Source organism: Strix aluco, chromosome 3, assembly GCF_031877795.1.
Source record: "Strix aluco isolate bStrAlu1 chromosome 3, bStrAlu1.hap1, whole genome shotgun sequence".
NCBI classification, from domain to species: Eukaryota; Metazoa; Chordata; class Aves; order Strigiformes; family Strigidae; genus Strix; species Strix aluco.
In genome coordinates, this window is record NC_133933.1 from 70,184,991 (window position 1) to 70,209,065 (window position 24,075).

At 38.6% G+C, this 24,075-nt stretch overlaps 1 protein-coding gene across 4 annotated transcripts in view; it reads right to left on the bottom strand.

The window, feature by feature from the left end:
- ENPP1 (ectonucleotide pyrophosphatase/phosphodiesterase 1) overlaps positions 1-24,075 on the bottom strand; it is a 61,640-nt gene that overhangs the window by 17,241 nt on the left and 20,324 nt on the right. For all 4 annotated transcript variants that reach the window (XM_074819080.1, XM_074819081.1, XM_074819082.1 and 1 more), the window contains 13 exons: positions 20,825-20,950; positions 20,599-20,659; positions 15,510-15,607; positions 12,622-12,701; positions 11,112-11,231; positions 9,886-9,995; positions 8,734-8,799; positions 8,348-8,420; positions 6,209-6,317; positions 4,960-5,091; positions 3,397-3,428; positions 2,137-2,264; positions 972-1,041 (listed from right to left, as the gene is read on the bottom strand). In XM_074819080.1, the coding sequence (XP_074675181.1) occupies positions 972-1,041; positions 2,137-2,264; positions 3,397-3,428; positions 4,960-5,091; positions 6,209-6,317; positions 8,348-8,420; positions 8,734-8,799; positions 9,886-9,995; positions 11,112-11,231; positions 12,622-12,701; positions 15,510-15,607; positions 20,599-20,659; positions 20,825-20,950 (1,205 nt within the window). The remainder of the gene's footprint in view (positions 1-971; positions 1,042-2,136; positions 2,265-3,396; positions 3,429-4,959; positions 5,092-6,208; positions 6,318-8,347; positions 8,421-8,733; positions 8,800-9,885; positions 9,996-11,111; positions 11,232-12,621; positions 12,702-15,509; positions 15,608-20,598; positions 20,660-20,824; positions 20,951-24,075) is intronic.

The window sequence follows — 24,075 nt, forward strand, 5'->3', positions numbered from 1 at the left end:
GGTGACATAGGAGACAGCAAGCCAAACATGACCCAGCAGCACACCCTGGCAGTAAAGGCGGCCAACAGCATCCCATGCTGTACAAACAGAAGCTCAGCCAACAAGTTGAAGGAAGGGATTATCCCTCTATACTCAGCATTTCTTTATGCCACATCAGGATACTGCATCTCCAACATAAGAATGACATCAATAAACAATCATTGCAAATTCAGTGGAGGGCCCCCAAAGTGGTTGGGGGCTGAAGCTCTTGCCCTGTGAAGAGGAACAGGGCTTGTTCAGCATGGAGAACAGACAGCTTCATGTGGACCTAACAGCAGTTCCCCAGTACCTACAACAAGATCATCAAGGAGATAGAGCCATGTTCTTCAGTGCTATGCAGTATGAGGCAGAGAGAGAACAGGCATAAATTGAAACAAGAAAGGTTCTGGCTGGCTATAACTAAATACATTTACACCAGGAGGACAGTCAGGCAGTGGAACGGGTTGGTTAGAAGTTGTGGAGCCTCTGCCTTTGGCAGTTTTGAAGATGCAACTGCATAAAGCCCTAAGTAATCCGGTCTGATCTCACAGCTGACTATTTTGAGTTGGAGGTGGGACTAGAGACTTCCTGAGGTCCCTTCCAATCTGAATTCTCTTAAGATCTACAATTACTGTGAGGATTTAATGAGATAAGATTTCTCTTTTCCTGCTTTCAATGTTAGAACAAAACAACTTGGCACAACTTTATACTCTTACCAGCACAGTGAAATCCCCAGGGTAAGTCCTGCTGGATTTTTGCCCAACTCTTATAACCTACCCTGTGTGGGTTGCCCAGCATGTCACAATAGCAATCCTACAAATGCTTGATTTCTATAACTGCAGATGGAATAGTGTCACAGATCTTAAAAAAAAAAAAATCTCAAGACCCAGCAAACACAACATCCAGAAATAGAAGGAGCTGAAAATAAGAGCTAGCATAAATTTGAGTCTCACCTGCATACTGGGGAAGCGATTGTCTGAGCCATGGAATCCACCTGTGCAGCTTTTAATCTCAAGTGGTTTCCTATTAAAAATTCACAGTTTATGTAACTCACACTTTACAAATCATATCAGTATAAAATGCATTCAGTGATGCACTGTTTACTTTTACATTTAAAGATTCTTAGAGACTTGTCCATAGGTAATAGAAGGTCTTTAAGCTCTGAAAGAGAATGCTTTAAAACCAGAATGATAATTTTCTCTGCAAATGTTACCCCCTTTGAAATTGTCAAGTGTCCATCAGAGTTATTTAAAGTCAAAGATTGGATGACACATGAACAAAGTGTTTGTTCTCAGGATAACAGATTTTCACTTCACTGTCATTTGGGCAACACAGCTTGACAGTACTTTATAGATTCTTAAGATTTTTTTTGCTTGTTTGTTTTTTAATGAAAATTCTAGTGTAATTTAGAGCATTCAGCTGGACATCTCATCGTCTAATAAAAACAAGTCTCCAATGTATGGCATGTCCACACATATTATTTAAATGTGTACAGTTCTAGTAACCCAAACCTGATTTGCATGACTTGCACATGTTTAGGGTGTTATACGACAGGACTTACTGAATACATGGACCGAAAAAATCTTTCATGATGAAAGCCCTGGAGTATCACAGAGGTGTTCAAAATTATATTGTAGCAGATGCCGTTATTTTGGGAGTTGTAAATTCATTGGTCAGAACATGTAAGGTAATTAACAATAGCAGGCTCAGTAAACTCAAGGTATGCCAGCAGATCGCTCACAAGATGAATTCAACCGAGTAGTTACGCACATGCTTAGCTTTCATGACTCACTCTGGAAATTCCTAAAGCATGGCAAAATGTGCTCAAGTACCTGACCAAGGGGACCTTAGTTTCTAACGTCTGTGTCACAAAGCCTGCCACTACCTGCATTCTCAGCAAGGAGAGTATCTATAGCTGCCAGTTGAGAACTGAGCTTCAGGCCAGCAAAAACTGTAGAGAAAAGCATGCACTGTTTCTTTGCAATGTCCCTTTGCTATGACAAACAAGAATACCACGTTCCAATAGCTATCATTGAACGATAAAGCATCTGGAAGAGACAAGCTGTAAGAAAACAAGAAATTATTTGCTATCTAATCAAGTATTGAAAACTAACTTACCTAGCAAGCTGCCATTGGGAGTCTAAATAAAAGGTCAATGGTTCAATCCGGTCATTATAGGAATAATGGAAACGCTTGGGTAGCAGCTGTTTCATGTAAGCTTTGAAAGGCTGATTTGGTTCTATGCACTGAAATGTTTAAATTAAAATATAAATTGTACATTTCATCAAACTTTTGCTTATGTCATGCACAGTTCTTATAAAGCACTTCCACTAAAGACAATGGGACTCCATCAGGTTTGGAGTCATATGGTCTGGACAACTATTAGTAACTATTTAAATAACAACTAGTGAATGCAAAACCAGTCAGTATCTATTAGAATATTTTTATGGGATTATGGATGTAACTTATTCTTTTTCTTTTCTGACAGCCTACAGTTGTACAGAACCAAACTACTGTTTAGAATTAATAAAGAATTATACTGAGACACAAACATCATGGCACTTTCACAAATGGTAGGAGACTAGTCAGTGCAATAATTCTACAGCTCTGTAATACAGAAAGTAGCAGACATTCAAGGAGTTTCTAGACTGGTAGACAAATAGATTTTTTCATCAACTAACATCCATTAATGATTAAAAAAAAGACAAACCAAAAAAACCAAAACCCAACCAAATAAGAAAAACATCACCCTCTACCGTAACATTGGAATTTTTTAATAGTGAAGTTATCTATACAAGTTATATCCATACTAGTTATCTATACAAACAGCATAGCTCTCACCAACAGCAGTGTCTGCACAATGAGAGGCAAACAGATTGTAGTGCAGGGATGAGAATAGAAGGCAGGTTTAGAGCAGAAAAGCAAATTCTTTAAGCTGGAACTGACAAAATGAAAAAATCAATACCCTCTCTCAAAGCTGTTTATCAAAAAGGTGTGAGCAAGAAAATCTTATGCTTGTCCAGGAAACAGATCTGAGCTTTACACTGACTTGGCCCTCAGCCAGTATGGTCCAGATACACAAGTTCTCCAGCTTGAAGAGCAACATGATACAGTGCTAGATAAGAGTTAGTGAAAAGAAGTGAACACAATACCTTAGTTAATGCACAACCACAGACATATGACACATTACTCAACTTTGACCTTCTCTTCCCCTGCGTGGAACTACTTTTGTTTTTGTTGTTAACTGTATAGCATAGGGAAGGGCACTGATTCGAAGTCCAGGTGCTATATAAGTAGCCCAGCAAACAGCTGATGCTATAAAATACCTGTAAACATCAGTAGAAATTAAGCTAGAATAACAGATAAGATGACACTTACTGTGAGGTTTCTGACAATGCCTTCATAATTAACTGGAAGAATCATATGTAAGAATTAGTCACCTAAGTTAAAAGAAATCAGATGTAAAATGAAAGCATTCCCATCATATATAATATAATTAGCTTAGTTTCAAAAGGTTCTGGACATAATAAATTATTTTTCCAGAATGAAGTTCACATGGAGCAAAACATCACTAAACTGTCAAGCTATTGCTTTTATGAAATTTTAGTTCAGTCTCTCCTCCTCTTGCTTGGTTACTTACAGCTTTAAAATTTTAAGTTATTGGCCACAGTTAGAAAAATAATCTGAGAAGTAAATTTTCACAAAAGCGGCAACTAAATGCTGTGCTAATCAAGCTGGATTTTTTTCCTGCTTGATAATAAACTTCTAAGGAAAAAGAAACAAACTATTAGGACAGCAGTTTTATCTGGCAAGCATCCTTAGGAAGACAGCCAAGTGCAAGCTGGCTAAGATTCAAATGCTTAGACTCAAGCCAAAAGGGACCATTACATCATTTAGTTTGACATTTTGTATAACGCAGGCCCATTACATTTCACACAGTTACTCTGTCCTGAGTCTGATATCCAGTGCTTGACTAAAGTACATAAAGGCTTACACTGGCAAGGGAACTATTAATAATTCCTGCATAGATGTATGCAGTGCTACAAAGACAGCTATGCTCATGAAAACAGTGCATGTGTCAAAAGCAGGAGATATTCTGCTTTTCCACTTCCTGAACCTGTTTCTCCAGGGAGAACCTGGAACTGCATTTTACTCCCACATTTTCCAAGAAAACATTTAAAACAGTTTAGAATATCATGAAGTAAACAGGACTTAAAAGTCACTGGGGTTGAGGCCTACAAGTTTTAAAGGGCATGAAAAACAATAATCTAGGATAAGAGTTTTTTCTATGAAACATGAAGGACACGCCTGCATTCAGCATTAAGAAGTACCAAAAACTGCAGGCATTAAGTGTTCACCTGAAATGAGACTGCATAATGAATCAGTTTAAAATCTGTAAGCATACATTGATTTTCACTCAAGGCCTTTCATCTTATTTATGTTTATTTGCAGCTCAGCTTACCCAACTGCCATCTGGCCATTATGCCATTTTTTGATAACTAGGAAATATATTATAATACTCAATATGTAAGATAGTAACAATCTAACATTTCCTTAAGACAGAAATATAGCGAATTTATACATAAACTGGTAAATCAGGAAATGAGGTGAGACATGATGGGGGATTTTTGGTCTGTCTTGACCACCAAATATCTGATTCAAAGGAATGCCATTCACAAGGCAAGAGCATTTGCAGCTGGTCACTCTGAGGCAGCCCACAAAAGCAATCTGTAGGATTTAAGTACACTTCCAGACCTGCAAAGTCAAATGGTCTTTAAAAACACAGGTGCACTACTTAGTATTTCCTCATCATTATCCAGGTTGTCCCTAGTTGAACTTCACTGTCAGGTTTACCAATGGAATATGTGAATCCTAAGTCTGTATTCATAAAGTACAAAAGCGTAAAACAGAGTAACAAAAATTAGTTTAGCAATTACATACAAGAGAAATACTCATCTGGAACATTATTAGGTCTTAGACGAGCTGCAGGACCAGGTACTACTATGAAATCTTGAACATCATCCAGATAGCTGTTCAGATATGCTGTTTTTCTGCAGCTCCCTGCTTCCATCCCTGCAAAACGAAATAAATTTTATTTAAAAATGGGAATATCAATGTAGAGTAGCCTTGCTGAGGAGACATGTAGAAGTCAGAGATGTAATTTCTCAGGTCTTTCTATCAGCAACTCCAAGACATCTGATTCAAGGAGACCATAATACTCATGTATGGAAGAAAATATTACATAGATACACACAATCAGCCATTTCCTCAATCGAGGAAGACACTTGAATTGAATAAATAGAAAAATTTTCTTCTCTGAAGGGAAAGAAATCTTATGAGCCTAAGAACAGTAATAGACCAAATATTCATTTAGCCCAATATCCTACCTAATAGTGTACAGTAGCATGTCTGGAGAAATACCCAATAAGCACAGCAGTTATGGACCGATCTTCCTCCCAGTGTTCCTCATCAGTTTCCAAAAGTCAAAGGGACTTCAAGTTGCATATTGCATTTGAACTCTTATTTTTAATAATTCTTGACAGGTTTACCCTCCATTATTTTCATAAATATTTTAAAAATCTGTATAGGTATTTGGCTTGGATTGTTCCCAGTGGTAATGAGCTCTGCAAGTCAATTTTGTGCTGCATGGAAGCATGCTTATATTTTGTTTGTCAGGAAAAGTAGCACAAAAAAAATTGTTGTTAAAATACATAACTTATTACAGAAATCCAGAAATATAGAAAAGCTATTACAGAAATAAATCAAAGTTTCATATTCACAGTCTTCAAATAATGGATAAGAGAACTGATAACTGAAAGGAAGATATGGCTTGTATTTTCACTTCTTCAGCAATTTGCAAACTATTGTTGCATAGAATGAAATCTATTTTTACAGTTCACATTTTTTATTCTATTTCTTTTATCAGATGGCAATGATCGCAAGAGGAATTAGGAATAAAATACGAAAATTACTTAATCCCTCCTTATATTCTCCACTTCTTCCCCTCCCCTAAAATAATCTGATTCTCACCTACACTGATTATCTCTTAAACCATCCTGATAATATAAAACTTAGTTTCTAGGTATTAGCTGCTTCACTCATCTTGCCAGAAACATGCAAGTTTACTCAGAATAGTACTTTACAAAAACAGCTCTTCAAAATTCAGATATATTTTATAAATTGAATTTACCATGATCTGATATAAAAATAATGTTCAGGCATTTATGCAAGTTCATTTGCTTGAGACCATCCATCAGCATCCCTACTATGTTGTCCACTCTCTGTAATGCCATAATGACCTGCAAGACAAAAATAGGAATGTAAAGTAAGTGTTAATCACTTCAATTAAAAAATAGAATTTATTTCTAGGGAGAATGAATAAATTTAAACTGTTACAGTATGTGCTAATAAAGGAGCTCTTCTTAGAGACCATTCAAGACTAGATGCAGTCCAGACATAAATGAAAGACACAGGGGCCCTAAAACTGTGCAGTAACCCCCAGCCTCAGGACAGGGAACACACATAGCACACACTAACAGGAGGAACTGTGAGGACAGGAGACTTACAACATTCTCAATAACCCGGTAAACCTGCTTTTTGCCTGTTCCTACTTCTTTCAGCTGTACACCATTCAGATGCATAGTCTTTACATCCACTGAGAATGGACTCAACAGGTACACCTAATATTGCTAAATAAAAATGGGAGTCTGCAGACTGCCTAGCACCTGCACTGCTCAGGGCTACCTCCATCTACAGAAGACTGGCTATATCTACACTACAGAGGTCTTGGCCCCAATTTTTTCTGGGCCTCACAGTGTACTAAGACACAGCTACACATTTTTATGTACTATTTCAGTTGAAGACATTTTAAAAAAAAAAACAAATAAAAAAACCCGACACATACCCAGATTTTAGCCAGTGAGGGTGCTTTTAAAATACGAAATTGACGATGTTTGTTGCATTATCAGGGGCACAACCGAGGACAATAAGGAATGCCTAAGGCTACAGATGCTGATGGGAGAATACTAGAGGGCGGAAAAGAATAAAGGAAGCCAAGCCTGTGGCACTCTTCCTCAAAATCCCTGTTGGGAAAGACCCTGGAGCAAACTGTCCTTGAAATTGTGACTAGGTATTAGTCTCAGAGCAAACTAGTTTAAAGGGACTGAAAAGGCTAGCACTGTTCATGATCAGGAGGTCTGGAGTTCAAGCTCACTTGCATAGGTACAACCACTGGGGCTACTTTTGAATACTTGCTAAGTAAACAAAACAAAAAAGTGTTTTTAAATCAAGTCATTCCGTTACCTCATTGAACTACTTGTATAAGCTGTCTTGCTTTGTGTGAACAAAGATGAGATGCTCCTGGGGAGACCCTCAGGGTCTTGCCTCCAGAGGATTCCCGACATACAGAACTTTAGATCCACTTATTAACCAAAGAAAAGGATAATCAATTTAAACACATTCCCTATACTGCAGTTCCAACTAGTTGTCTGCTACTTCACTGGACACTCACGTTCATCTGACAGTTCCTTACAGGAACAGGAACTGCTCGCACCTCAAGAGAAATTGGCAAGAGCTTTTTGCTGTTGTCACCACTGAGGTTAAATACCTAGTTAAGATGCCCAAACTTCCTGACCATTCAACACGGGAGAATTTTATAATGTTCCTGAATTTCCAAAAGATTTTTTCTTTGCATTTCTCACTTCAGTTTGTTAAAACATTAAGCTATTTAGTACTTTTGAAAACAGTAGCAGTCCCAAAGACTTCATATTTATACAACAGGTACACCACAGACTGATGGGGTGAGTGTTCCTTTTATCACCCTCCTTCCGAGAAAGCATAAAACCTAACTGCAGGGAGATAAGAGCAATATTCATCTACCCTTTGCACAGAGACTAAGGGAAACAATTATAACATCAATATTTAACTACCAAAACTTGGACAATGGCTATAAAAATCTCTGTTCTTGCTAAATTGAAAGTACATAAAATTTCTGTCCCACTGACAACACACACACACACACCCCAAATCAATGTAAAAAATTAGTAGGAGCAGATAAAACAACATACAAGACACAACAAACATGCTCTGGCAACTTAAAAGTTATTAAAATAAAGAAAACATAAACTAGACTTACTAAATAGCGTGCTTATTACATGCTTTGTACCAATGTTAATTATGGATGGTCTGTCTATTGACAATTTTTTTTCCTAATAAGCATACTGAACATGGTCTTGGTTAATCTAACATGAATTACAGAAGCTTATTATAGAGTCAGAACAAAGCTTAAAATGAAATTAAAAAGAAATGAAGAAACTACAAAACTACTTACTCCACTGCTTACTGGTCCAAACTTATGGCCTGAGGAATCTGGTTCTTCTAAATACAGAGTGTAAAAGTGTGGTCTATATCAAACAGTACCAAAAATGTAATATTTTACATACACGTTGAGACAGTTGGAAGAGATTATATTTCAACAATGGATATCAAATATTGGAAATAACACTGTCATTCAGAGGAAGGACACATTAAAGGGAAATAGAAAAATGCAACTTAATAAAAAAAGGTTTCAGTCATAAGAACAGGCTTGCATTAAGTAATATTTTAACATTGTTAGAATAATGCGTAAGATATTGTTTAAAACAGAAATCATATTTACAAAGTAATTAATTGCAATACCACTCGAATGGGAACTTACACCTGCAATTGTATACCTACCTTTCATCTTCAGGTAACTGCAGCCAGCGAAGAACAGTTACTACCCTTTCTTCAAAGGGGATTGAGCTGTATCAGAATAACACAAGATCAACCAACCATGCATCCTCAAGAGCTAAAAACTTTTAGTCACACATTATAAAACCAATGTACTTTAGCAGAGAAAATTGAATTCAACTGGATGCCATTAATGGCTGTTTAGCAGGATGCAAGTTCATCTATGCTAATTGCCTGTGACTCTACAGGAGTGAATGGTCTGATCTAAAGCTCCCTAAAATGTTGTCCCCATTGATTTCAATGTGATTAGAATAAAGCTCCCAATATTGCTTGTGTTTATTATACAAAGAGAATAAGCGGCTTCAAGGTGCAAAATCATGTGCAGGTTTTCATGTTTTTTCATGTTTTTGTTTGGGGGTGTTTGGCTTTTTTCAACTGTTTAAACAGTTTCAATACAATGTACAACAATGTACAAGTTCCTAGAGAAAAAAAAAACGTAGGTAGTAAATCAAGCATCAGAATTTCCACGCTATATGAAGGATGTAGGAAGAGAAAATGATCCTAGGAAGATATAAATGAAAAGCCTGATTTCTTGGGTGAGATTTGAGATTAATAAGTAAATGGTGATAAACAGATTTATGTAGAATTTTCATTTGGCACAAAATTTTTAATTGCAGTGAAGAGCAATCACTGACTAAAATATGACTGCCTTAACGTGAAATATTTTCAAAATTCGGAATGAAAATAGTTTTACGTTGGAACAATTTACCACAGTCAACAGTAAAACTTTAATTTTCACAGACAATATTAAGTCAAGACCTGATCCATTCACTCTGTGACAGGTTTGGATTGAATGACTATAACATACCCACAAAAGATTTTTATAAATAGAAACAGAAAAGTACTAAAGCTTCAACGCTGGCTACTCTTAAAGCTGTTTTTTCCACATCTTTCCTGTAAAAGTTTACTGAGGAATGACAAAATTATTAGACAAAGAATCTATATTATACTGAACCAAAGTTAATTTGAACCTATCTTCTTTTCCTGTTGTCTACAACTATTTAGAAAAACAGGGAAAAAAAAAATGTTTTCTCTGACATCTGTCCCATTGCAACAGTTAAAGTAAAATATTCATCCAAGACACAGGAGTTTACATACCTATTGTAGTTTTCATACAGGTTTGGAAAGGTTCCATTAACTGCTACATCTGACCCAGGCCAAAAGAACGTACCCGCTTTTAGACCTTGGTACATAGCTGTAAGCCAGATCTGCAGGAGAAGAGCAATCACCATCATTAGTGCAGCTCACTGAATTAGCTGAGTAACTGCCAGATCCACTACCACACCTACCAGCTCTGCACCTTTCAGCAAGATCAAAATCTGCAAATGTAAGCAGAACACTCCAAACAGTCAGTCTTGCATGTCATCGCTATCTGCAGTCCAGATACACCTTGCAACCTGTTTCCTTATGGCAAACTCGCATCCCTTCTGCTGCTACACCAGCAGAAGGGGAGCCAGGAAAGAAGTAGGAATCATTAGCTCCCATGGACGGAACAGTAACGCAATTGTTGAACCATGGCTGAACACCGGGAAGGGGAAATGTCTCAAGAACATTGAAGCAAGAAAGGGTGGGAACGTTCTGCAGACCTATGCCCTACAAACTCTGAAACATGGGAGCAAGAATTTGGTCAACTCTTCTGATTTTACTGCTGATCTCATGATTTACAGGTTTGTCTGCCTTCTGCGTGTTTTCCTGCCTGACTCGTACACCACTGTCTTTGCAGGGGCCCATAAGGTCTACACTTGTGTGTTCTCTCCTCCAAAAACAAGAAAACAAATCAGTCCTCCCCACATTACTAAATAGTTGCATCTGTTCTCTTGCTATTCTTCAGGCTAGCACTCACCCAAACTTTCCCATGCCACTTCATTTTGATGGCAGTCTCAGCAGATTTGCCATAGCTGTATGACTGAACTGAGATGTCTTCTTTCAAAACCACATCTTTAGACTGAGCAGTAATTTGGGTAGAGTGTAAGCCTTTTAATACTGCTAATTACTAAAACTAACTGGTCTGCCAATTTCCTCAGTGAAGTTAATTGCAAGCCCACTTCATATCAAAACCAACAAAATCTGGTATCTTTATTAGTTATTTTAAGATAGTTTTCTCCTTAGAGAAAATTCCATTTAAGTTCAACAAAATCTGTTACACTTTGTTTCATTTGTCATTTTGCAGCTCTAGTATGGCAATTCCTAACCATGCTGAGTAATGCTTCTTGGCTCACTTAGAAGTACCCTCTGTACTCTTTCAACATCACTATGCATCCAAGTGATATTAAGTAACATAACAACAGCCTGATGTACATTCTCAGCAGTGTATTAATACTTACAGGCTGTCCTTGGTACCATTGTGGATTAAACTTCTCTTCACTTTTAAGGGTGAAGGATGCATTTCTTTTGGGGTCATACATCTTGTTATCAATTATACCATGAGATTCAGGATACAGCCCCTGTAATTGAGAGTACACCTTGTCACAATGTTATAAAGAAAAAGAACCTTCTGGCTACATGAACAGTATCCATTAGACAAATATGTCCAGTGAACAATCTACATGTGACTTCTACTCCACCAGTACCTCAAGACGCAAATTTGACAGCATCACCTGCCATTGTTACCAAGCTCTACCTTCCAACTCTTAATTGCTTCTCAGTGAGAATAAAAAATACAGGCAAGCAACTTGCTCTGGGATCAAACTGAAAGACATCGTCTCAGTTCACACTCATCATATCTTTAGTACCAATGACAAAGCAATTACCTATGCTGGACCTCCATCACATGACCAAAAACCAGGGATTTCAAAGGAGAATTGCCTATCAGCAGGTGAAAGCTCTAGCTGGGGATAATAATTACATAAGCAGCAAAAGAAGTGCTCAGAGGCACCAGCTGTTGAGTGGTTTAACAGACTTTGTGCTCTGCCATCAAGCAGACCTGCTCCTTTTTACATTAAAGGATATAACACCACCACCATCTGGACCCTGATAAACACCAGGACTTGCTACTTTTCACAAGAATGGGGCACTGAGACAAAGCTCTATACTGTATTTAGGGACAGTCCCATTTGGCTGCAGGGCATGGTTAATGCCTCTTAGTTGCATATTCAGTCATGGATGTTTGAGAGGACTACACAATTAAACATATCATTCCTGAACCTGTGCTCCTCACTTACTAAAAGGCAGTCCTGACAAACTGGGAAGATAAGAAAGAAGATGCAGATCCTCAAGTATTTGACTGAATTTTAATTCTGACATGATGAAATTAAGAAGGATCTGCTGGACTCCAACCCTGCATTCGGTGTTGAAAACCTCTATTTTCCTCCTATACGCAGGAGATGGTAAGTTTACAAGATCAGTTTTGTGACATTCCTATCCAGGTTTGGGTACAGTCCATGACAAAGTCAACATCGATGTGATGTTCAAACCTTTCCTTTCATACTCTTCTTTGCATCATGCCATGCTACAGTAAAGCAGCAGAACAAGGCTGGCAGTTTAAAGGAGTCAGGCTGCTCTCACTCCAAGAGAGAGTGTTGCAATTTAGTGGAAAAATATTTACACAAATGAGGAGTTGTTAAGTAATGTGACCTTCCACCTATCTGGGAATTCTTATAGCTAGTCTTGAAAGGATAGGATTAGTTAATCAGATTGGATCTAACCATTTAGCTGTAGTATTATATAATGACAATCTATATTATCTAGAGAGTATAATATACACATTTTCATATTCTGAAGGGAAATCTTATTATTTTAATAATCCGTCAAAGAAATACATGATTCCCTTGGAGACAACTTGATAATGAAGAGTCTCTTCAGTAGTGGAAACATATAATATACAGGAATTCTTACTGTGACGATGGAGTAATGATTGGGAAAGGTTTTTGAAGGATACACTGGTCTCATACTGGAAGTGTATGTTCCACATTTCTCTAGAGGGAGGAAGAAAGAAAATCAGCAAAATTACAGAAATAAAAACCCTTGGAAGTTTCTCTCATAAAAATGTATACCTATTAAAAAAAAAAAGGAAAATAAGACAGACTGGGCTGTCTTCACTGTCCTTCTGGATCATTATATATAATACAAGTAAAATAGAAATGAAAAGTTTGATAACATAAAAGGTGTTGCATCAAAGCACTTTGAACTCATTAGATTGGGGCTTTGGATTAGATCTCAGCTGAAATAATCAATTTGAGCTAACTGAGATAAAAAGAAGACAAGTCAGAAAAAAAAAATCCTAAATTACTTAGACATTCTCTTCTGTATTTGCATTCTATGGTAGCAAATCATCACTTGTACCCTTTTTGCTACTGTAACACACTTGATGCATTTCAACCATTTCCAAATCTGTTTTCCAATATTGGGGGGTTTTTGGCTGGGACATTGAGGGTTTTTTGGTTGTTTTTAAAGTAAGAGAAAAATACACTTATAAACTACTGTTTTGTCCAAAATCCTAGAGGGTTTTGCTGGGGTTTTCCATAGGCATTACCCTTCTTTTTTGGCTTGCTGCCTTAGTTAAAGACAATTTAAGACAAAAGGAGAACTTATTTAAAAATTATGGTATCACAGCATAGAAGTATACATACACACACATTATGGCTATGCCTGGGTTCACTGAAAACCCTCAGCTCCATGTAAAATTGTCCACCTTTCAGCAGGTAGCAGAGAGTGAGCGTATAATAAGACTTGCTAAAAGTGAAATCACGATACTGTCTTAGAGGTTCTCTAAGGAGACATCAGAATTTCATTGTAGACACGGCTGAATTAACAGGACTAGATAATGGGAATATTTTTATCTAACAGGATGTTTCACTTGTCATCAAGTGTTTTAAAAAGGAAAATCCAGGGATTTAGCATGGATCTAATTTAATAAAGGACTGGGCAGTCCAGCAAGTTACTTAACGTGAATAGCTGTTTACTGCTTTGTAAATGCTGTCATTCATAAACTGCGTCTCTTTTTGAACATTTACTAGCCCTGTAAAAGGAAAACTATGAACTTCAAAAGGTTCAATACAATTTTTCATCAATAGTCAAGTAATTTATCCATTATTGTTACTTGTCTACTACAGAGGAACAGATTTCATTACCCTTTCCTGCACTGTAAAACACTGTAGCAGTATTTACACACTCAGAGATGTTTGTCTTTACAATATGACGGCTTCCATCATTTTCAGTGTCTAGACACATGGGACATGAAGCACATGGAGAGCTGAAGTCACAGGCCCTCAGTGTCATGTGATATACACTCCAGTGACACCAATTTTTATTCATGAGACTATTTTTCTCTTACTGAAGAAAATTTGCTTTAGGTGAGCTTTTCACCCACCATTTTACTATGAGGGAAAGAAGTCTAGAAAGCAAGGGTTTGTAATGATAAAGCTGAAGATCGTGTAGCATATTGTATCATAAAAGTCTTCCATCAGATTACCAAAAAATGCTCCAGAATAATGTAGAACTGTAGACATAATGCAGAAATATTATTTTTGCCCCCAGACTGCTCCTTATTTTATTGTGTCTAAAACATGTATTGTTAGACATTCTGGTTTTAGAATTCTTTACAAATGTAGTTTTTGACCATCAAAAACTCCATGGTTCTGGAGAAGCAAAGTGACTTTGATGAAGATACTAAGATATTTGTATTTCTTCGTGGTGAGAATTTATTATGGGTTCAGGGGAAAGAGAAATACAAATTTATTATAGAAGTCAACAAGAAAAGTTGCACTGTAGCCTATCCAGACCAAAGAATGAAGAAACTTGACACGTGGAAGTGGATTTAGCAGCCTGGAAGTCCTACACATGCTTTGTGGCACTGTTATCTTGTATCTGAGCCAGAGCTATAATCACTTGTAATAGCCAGTCTTTCTTTGCAATGCCCAAGAAGTCTTCTTCAGCTGAAATTTTTTATAACTGCATCTAATGAAATTGTTTGAAATGCCCCGTTTTATTCTAACATGGAACAAGAAAAAAAAAAGCTAAAACCTCAGATACATCTGTGAATTGTTATCCTCTGGAACAGATCAAGTTGTAACAACCACTGTACAGAAAAGCAAGTATTTTTACTGATTTATTTTTAGTTAAACTGAAGCCAGCCACCCCAGGTAGTAATTTATGAATGACAAGAAGATTGGCATATTTTTCAGACAAGAAACGCCATCAGTGCTTTACAGACCACAACCAAAATAGAGACAGGAAAAGTAACTAGAGTTACTTAGACACTATAAAAGCTAGGGGAAAAAAATATGTACTTATGAGGCTCTCATTTTTTCTGAAAGTATTTGTTAAATTAAGATTTTCTCAGGTTCAGCACATTTCTACCAGCCCTTCTGTATCATCTGTTCCTAAACTCTTCTTTCTCTATCTTCTTTTTCAAATATAATCAAATGCTTTCCACCTTGCTTTCCATTTTCAAAAGCCATTCTACCTAAATACAAGACAACAGGCAATACACAGTAAAAGAGGTCTGCTTTTATTTTGAAGAAATAAAGTGAGCTCACAGCAAAAAGCATCCAGTTCCTAAATATAGCAAGGGCTACTTAATAGTTTTTAAGGTTTCACTGAAAATCTAAAGTGCCCTTTCCTCATGCCCTCCCACACCTCAAGTTCTCTGTGCACAGCTGTTTAGGGCAACAACTTCAATTTCCATGGAAGAAGAATGAGGATTCTAAAGAGTAAACATAGCTGCATCTATGGATTTTTCAGATAAGACAGCATGATACTGCTTAGACAAAGAAACTACTCACGTAATTTGCTAATAACAGGTAGAAGTCCACCCCAAGTCTGCAAATATTCTGCTCTGAAGCCATCCAATGAAAACAGTAACACCGGAGACTTGGTAAATCTGAACAAACAGAAAGTAAAGTATTACAAGACAGACTCTGAGAAATAATTTCCTAACACTTATTTCAAGAAAGTTTCCCCCAAATCGTGGAGATGTTCATTATGGTACTACAAGTCAGGCAAAGAAAGTCAGTCTTCCTAAGCAGGAAGGTTTGCAGGCTGGCACAGTGCTGAGCAGACCAGCACCTGGTTCCTCTGCTCACAGGCTGGCGTAGCAGGGCGACCCTGCCAGAAGAGGCCGAGGACCACGGCAGGGCATGCTCAGGGAAATCATGACAAGGCCTGATTTCGCAAACATCCATTTAATAAGGAACAAACCAAGATGCTCATGTAACCTGTCTGGTGGGTTTGGTACTCCTTATCTTGAAATCAGTCCCACTGGAGCAACACTCATCCCCTCCACAACTTGCCTCCCACCCTGACTGAGGTAAGAGCAGGGAAAGAGAAAAGGTAGTATGAAGCCATGGCTCTCCTTTATACACTTTGCTCCTGAACAACTTGTAATCTAGCTGAAAAAGAAGGAATTTATCTTTTTACATAAACAGCGCACAAAACTGTAAGTAAGTCTAATGTACAGGATATGTTAAATCAACAACTATAACACACATTTTTCCTTTCACCTTATAAAGATTATTGAACTAAGAAGAACTTGGTTACTGTACCAGAAGTACTGCCAATCTCCAAACTGAAAAATGTGGCCCTATGATTGGAACACTGTAACTCTATTTCTGTCTGGAACTTGACAGATAAATTCAGAAACAGATTTCACTGGAACTAGCAAAAAATAAATTCTCCCCTTCCAGTCTCCACAGGACTTATATTTTCCAGCCTTGACTTGTTCCCAGCTTCAGCCCTGTTCAAACAACTTTCCTCCACTGTAAGTACTTAAAACACTGCATCACAGATGGGAATAGTCATCAGTAACTTCTTCCTTGAAGAAAAAATATCCTATGTTTGACCTATAGTTATGAGGACATGTGAGACTGAAAACAGATCACTGCAGTGCAGCAACAATCACTGAAAATACAGATTTGTATAAAAGAATTTAGTATATTTTACATGCCAAATGCAAGTCCATTTTTCCTTTTTATGTTTACAAATTGTAAACCAAAAATATTTTTTTAAAACTTTGTTGCACTTTAGGTTCCAAAAATAAAAGACAGAAGACAAATATTATTTATAAAGCGTTAACAATTTCTTTAGTGAGGTACCCCACAAAAAAATCCAAACAGTCATTTACAAGTGAAACATTTATAAGCCTTATTTCAGTCAAACAAACGTGACCACATTAAACTGAAGATTAATCAGGCAACCAAAACATGTCTATCCTAAGAAAACTTTAATTAACAATTTGGACAACAGTTCAGCCAAAAGGATTTCATTAGTCAGAACCATTACACAGCCTACCCTACACCCCAGACAGAATAAAACATTGAGATGTATTTGAGAGATGTGTGTTTGTAGCCTGTTTTTTATTTATATGGTATATTTAATACCATCTTTTGAAAATCTTAGCAGGGGTAGTGAGTTGGGAACAAGAAATGAATGATCCTCAGACCAAGACTAAAGTCCTTTGGCAGAACAGAGTAGGGAAACTTCATGTACTACCTTTGTCCATATTACAAGTATTTTTTGCACCACAGATTCTGATCTCTGCAATTTTCTCAAATACATTCTCCACTCCCCCCCCCCGCCCCAACTAATTGATTCCCTCCAATGCAGAGGTCTAAAAATCTTCACTGCAAAGTTTCCTGCAACCACACAACTTTGAGGCAAAGACCGTTCAATATCACTTACCAACAAGTCTAACTTTAAAAAAAAGAAAACACCAAAACCAAACCAAATTTAAAACAACTCCTTAGAAAGGGACTTTACGCAACTGTTTCTGGTTTGGCATTTATAAGTAAACCAACTGTTAAGTACATGTTTTGGTTGTCTGCAAATCCAGCTACTGACCCCCTCGCACATGTAAAATTAAACTTGGCAAAATAGACCATTGCCACAACTAGGGAGATTGGCCATTTTACTTCTCGTATACTCTACACATGCTGAAGATCTTATAGTTAGTGATCTGCCCTCTGCTCAAGGAAGCAAAGCATGACAGACCATGTTAAACTGCACTCCCTTTGGAACAGCTCCAGTAAAATCCCTAAACTGACCTGCGCTTAGCTCTGATATATATCAGCAATTTCCATAGCTTTTTCCTGTCAGCAGTCAAGGTTACACTTGCTCCTTCAAAAATGTGCTACTATGAGCAAGCAAGCCTAAGAGGCTCAAGCTTTGGACCTGCCAGTGATTCACGCTGGCTGTGTCCAAACAGTACGACAAGGGTGTTTCACAGCTCTTGGATAAATACATATACCACAGTCACATCCCGACTCCAAACTGAAGGAAATGCAGTGGTAATTATCCCCTCCTATAAAAACTGGCTTCTATGGAAACATAATGAAGGCAACACAGGCTTGCTGTGGTCTAGCAGGATCACCAGTCTGGATGATCAAGAGCCCAAAACTGTGGACCACACTGCCAAGCCGACCTGCTTCACCACAGGCAAGTTGGACCACAATTAAAAGAAAAAAATAGAAGAAACTGAAAAAAAAGAAAGTCCCACTGAAAGGTTAAACATACTACACAGAAAACTTCCTATCCCTCCCCTCCCCCCCTCACCCCCACTGCCTACATACAGCCATAAAGCATAGGAAGTAAAGCTTTTCCACTAAATGTACATAAAGCCTGAAGAGGAGGCATAGTAACAATCTTCAAATATACAGGAAAGATCTGCAAAGAGGAAAGGAATCAGCTTCTCTTCCAGCTCAATGAAGACAGAACAAATAGTAACAGGCTTAAAGTACAGCAAAAAATACTAAAACATCAGGAAAAGCATCTAGCTAAGTACTAGGATAAACTGCTTAAGTAGGTTTGAATTCTCAGAGTATTATTTCACTCCTAGAACAGTGGGAAGGACTAGATTGCTCTTGAAATCTTATAGCCCATTAACTTTATAATCCTATTAAATAACATCAAACCTAGTCTTGAAAAGACTTAGGTGTGTACTTAATTGTAAGTATTTGATCAGTCTCAATCAGTGGGATTTCTCAGATTAAGCACCTCATTGAACACTGCACTGTCTTTTGTTTACTTGGCACCACAAGAACAAACCCAGCTAAAACCAAGATAGAATAAAACCAGCAATTTGAACCCACAAAACATGCTGTATTAATATGCACAGAATCAGAATTGATATCCTGAGGCCTCAAAATGTGCATTGAGCTGAAGTCACCTGCACTCCTGACTACCCTAATAAAAGGAAGAAGTGGATTGTTTACAGAGTTGTTAGTTTTGGGAGAGGCTTGTGTGCTAATAGTCTGAGATGTGCCTTCAGTCAACACTATTTGATTCAACTTCGACCACACATCACTCTTTCCTGGGCTGGGTTTTACTGCAATATTTCTAGTTTTGTCAGGATTAAAACAATTTTAACAGAGTAACTATGTATCCCTTTCATGTGCTGAACAGAAATAATGAACAAAAACCCTAAAAACAAGTTAACCAACAGGAGTTGCCCTACAGCATTTACACCATTAACTTTGACTGTGGATCTGCACAAGCCTCTTCCTTGTTTATCCACCCCTTGGGAGTAACACGTCCTAATCTTGCATTAGATAAATCAGCACCCTAAAGTCAGTTCCCAGCACCCAGTCCTGAATGGCCCCAACCTCAGAACAGGAGACAATGACAACAGCTTCCAGAACCACCTGGCTATCACTCTCCTATGTGGGGGCTTATCAGGGACTTGGACTCCAAGCCAGACAGAAGCTCCACTTTATGTCTTGATGCAGGTTCTGAAGTGTCGGTGTTTGTTATTGCTCTGAATCAGAATGAAAAGTACTCATTTGGTATAAAAATATTCCAAAAAAGGAAATATATTTTGTTTGACAGTATTATAATTCCAATGACTAAGTATAGCACAATTTAAATATCTTAACATAAGTAAAAAAAAACACGACATAAGAACAAAGTATTTATACTTTACTAGAAATATCCCCAGCAGACCATAATTTCAAAATCATCAAAACGAGAACAATTTTGATTTCATCACTTTTCAGACAAGAACATAACTGAATTAAACTCATCCCCACAACAACATCTACAAACTATTTTCCAGTGGAACACTTTTCAATCAAGAATGTTTAAGTCACTTCTATTAATAACTTACACATAAAAATCATAGTTTGCAGTCAACTTTAGCTTTAAAGTTAATTTGCAGATGCCACAGCAAAAACAGTACAAGAAATGCAGACTTTTTTCCTGGCTGGGAACCCTGCTGTACTATTGGAGCCCGACTGCTGATGCCATAGACTACATGAGTCATTCCTCACCCAGTGTATACATAACTTGCAGGAGTGGGCCCAGTGTGGAGCTGAGCCAGAGAATACAAAGATCCCATGGCATTTTACACCTTTTTTAAAAGTAGTTCAGACAGCTTGCAAATAATGCTGGCCACAGCTGGTCAAACTGGGACAGTGATCTGCCCACATTTTGCAGCTCTGGGGCTAGCACAGGCAAGGAATTGGAAAGGTCTTTAGAGGTGACCAGGGAGAGAGGCAGTCTCAGGAGCCTGACATTGCTGGATGAGTCCCGAAATATTTAGGACAGCAGGCATTGCAGCACATGTAGGACAATAATGAGGCTGGCACAAGGCAGAGCTGCCCAGAGCACACACATCTGTGAGAGACAGTGGGATTCAGGAACAGGCGTGTCTTGCAAGTCAAGCAAGTGCTGCGACACAGGAGTGCTGCTGGGATGAAGCAACCTGATCTGTTAGTAAGCACTATCAAATGCTGGCTGAACAGGCATCCTTCTCTGTCTGGCAGCTGCTCTTACTGTGGATAAGGAAGGCAAGCAGGTCCCAGGAAGGCACAGTAGGGAAAATAATCTCAAAAATGAAACGCAAGCAAAGAGCAGAGCTATGCAAATATACAATATCCTCACCCTTTCGGACACTGAGGTTCAGTAATGTCCTCACACTCTTCTTCAACCCAGCTTGCCTCTCCTTAAAACAAATGAGTGCAATTTATTTTTTAAGACAGTACATTCTTGTTGATAAATGCAAGTTTTTTTCATTTTACCGAATGTTTTTAAAGTGATGACCTTGCTCCTTTCAGACAAATATGGGTACATATAAGAGAGACTGTAGGGACTTGTTGAGGATATTTACCTTTACAAACAGCATGATAATTGACACAGCAATCTTTATTTTCCACACAGTCATCTGAACAGGAACAATGATATTCTGGTCTCCTCTTCTCTCCACACCTGAATTTATCGCAGGTCCATATATAGGCTAAAAAACAGATGAAAGAGAAGGACAGCACAATGATTAATACCTGTGGCAGTGCAGAATTAAGAAACTGAGTGTTAAGTTCTGTCTCAAATGTGTACTCACTGAAAAACAGTCCTGAGGCATCTCATGCATGCATAATACTGCAAGCTTTGGCACTTTGGGAAACAGAAACACCCACGGCTAAATAATCGAAGTGCATAGCCAGCTGAATACAATTGTGTAGCATATGGCTACAAATATCACAGATCAGAAAGAATCTTTTTTACAGACCTCCTTAAATATGAAAATTTCTGTGGGTTTAATATGGTAAATGCAAACTATAAAGAAGCTCCCAAACAACTACTCCAGAGAAACCCCAAAACCTGAGTCTGAATTTGGAATGCCTAGAAAACACTGAGCAGCAGTAACTCTGACTCACATTGAAGTCATAATGGATTTTATCAGTCACCATCAGGCAATCCAGCTTCTTTCTGCACCTCTTTGGCATAGGAATCACTCTGCCACTATTTGAGACTACATACGTAAGCTCACAGGGAGACCTACTGACTTCAGCTTCATTGCTGTTTTTAGTAGAGACTTTTTGTCCTGAATCATATTGATTTTTCTGAACAGAATATTCTAATACATCATATCATTTGAAGATTATAATTTTGATATCAGTTGTAAACACAAGTCAATGAGGATTACCAACTGAGTGAATACTTAAGTGAAGGTCTTAACAGAGTCATGGAAGCCAAATCTAAATATTTGAGTAGAGGACAGTCAGTGATCTTCACACATGACTAGCAATTAGAAATCCCTAAAAGCATTCTCGGGACATTAATCTCACTTTCAGGAATACTGAAATTCAGTAACTCCACCAGTGTCAGTAGATCTTTACTTCTGTGAGAGATAGAAGAATCTATTATGGTTCTAGTTACATGATACTATTTGGAAATAAGAATTTGATTCTTCACTGATGCTAAGGCTAATTAATTAAAAAAAACAACACCAAGCAATGAATTCTAATTCTTGTGTAAAGACAGGCTCTCCAGTTTGTTTTTAAAGAATTCTTGAAACTGAGGGAGAGTGATGCAATGAAACAAATTGGAGAGTAAATCCCATGCAACTATTCACAGAATCATCTAGGTTGAAAAAGACCTTGAAGATCATCTAGTCCAACCATTAACCTAACATTGACAGTTCCCAACTACACCATATGCTCAGCGCTATGTCAACCAGACTCTTAAACACCTCCAGGGATGGGGACTCCACCACCTCCCTGGGCAGACCATTCCAATGCCTAACAACCCGTTCTGTAAAGAAATGCTTCCTAATATCCAGTCTAAACCTTCCCTGGCGCAACTTGAGGTCATTCCCTCTAGTCCTATCGCTTGTTACTTGGTTAAAGAGACTCATCCCCATCTCCCTGCAACCACTTTCAGGTAGTGGCAGAGGGAGACGAGGTCTCCCCTCAGCCTCCTCTTCTCCAGACTAAACAACCCCAGTTCCCTCAGCCACTCCTCATAAGACCTGTGCTCCAGACCCTTCACCAGCTGCATTGCCCTTCTCTGGACACGCTCAAGTAATTCAACGTCCTTTTTGTAGTGAGGAGCCCAAAACTGAACACAGGAATAGAGGTGCAGCCTCACCAGTGCCAAGTACAGGGGCAAGATCACCTCCCTGTCCCTGATAGCCACGCTATTTCTGATGCGAGCCAGGATACCATTAGCCTTCTTGGCCACCTGGGCACACTGCTGGCTCATGTTCAGCCCACTGTCAATCAACACCCCCAGGTCCCTCTCTGACTGGCAGCTCTCCAGCCACTCCTCCCCAAGCCTGTAGAGCTGATGGGGGTTGTTGTGGCCCAAGTGCAGCACCCGGCATTTGGCCTTATTGAAACTCCTACAGCTGGCCTTAGCCCATCGCTCCAGCCTGTCCAGATCTCTCTGCAGAGCCTCCCTACCCTCGAGCAGATCAACACTCCCACCCAACTTGGTGTCATCTGCAAACTTACTGAGGGTGCACTCGATCCCCTCATCTAGGTCATCAATAAAGATGTTAAACAGGAGTGGCCCCAAAACCGAGGCCTGGGGGACACCATTCATGACCAGTCACCAACTGGATTTAACTCCATTCACCACAACTCTTTGGGCCCAGCCATCCAGCCAGTTTTTTACCCCACGAAGCATGTGCCCATCCAAGCCATGAGCAGCCAGTTTTGCCAGGAGAATGCTTATTCTGTAAGCAAAAAGCTCTATGCATTTTAGAGGACCTTTCAATAACAGTCAATTGAAGCAGGGATCTGAGCTCAGTTTAATAATTTGGTTTTAAAAGTCAACATTGGAATTTTTAATTTCAGGGTGAGACTACATTGATAGATTTTACAAATACAAGAGGACTTGTAAGAGTAAAGAGAAGTTTATTTTGAGAGGAGGCCATGTTTATTTTGGATTCTGAATGCATCGAAGTTACCAAACTTCATAAGGAGGAGTGAGAAGAAAAATAGTTAACTGAATAGAACGCTGCATGTGAAGTATTAAGGCAAAACTAAATCAGAGAAAACAGTCAAGTTCTGTCCTTATTATTACTACCCGCACTAACATCTTTCCCTGTAAAATTTCTCCATGATACCTTTGCCTACCTGACCTTTGCTTTCTAACAAATCATGAGAACTGCTTCTCACTTCGCAATCATTTTCCACCAGTGCAATCTGTTCTATCATCCTGCCTTGTCCCAACGGCCCGTACATGACCCTTGCTTCACACTGAAGCTGGGAAGTAACAAGGCAGAGGGCCCAAGTAGCTGGGTAAGGAAAGATGGCAGCTTTCACAGAGCTGCTCTGTCCTTCCCCTTTTTCACGCAGGTGATGACAGAAAGATACAATATGCAGAATGCATTCCTATTCCTGGCTCTGAGAATGTAGGAGTTGTCCCTGACAGCAGGGACAATGCAGGTCACTGTTCTCTCACCCCCGGACAGAGAACAAAAGGCTGACTGAGACCTCAAGTTGCAGTTGTTCCTTCTCTTTCCTAGGGGGAGGGCAGCAGCACAGTCTCTTGCAGCCTCTCTCCCCACAGGAGCTATGGAAAAGCCAGCCTGCTGGTTCTGTCAGCTCTTATGTAGTACAGCTGGGTGAAATACAA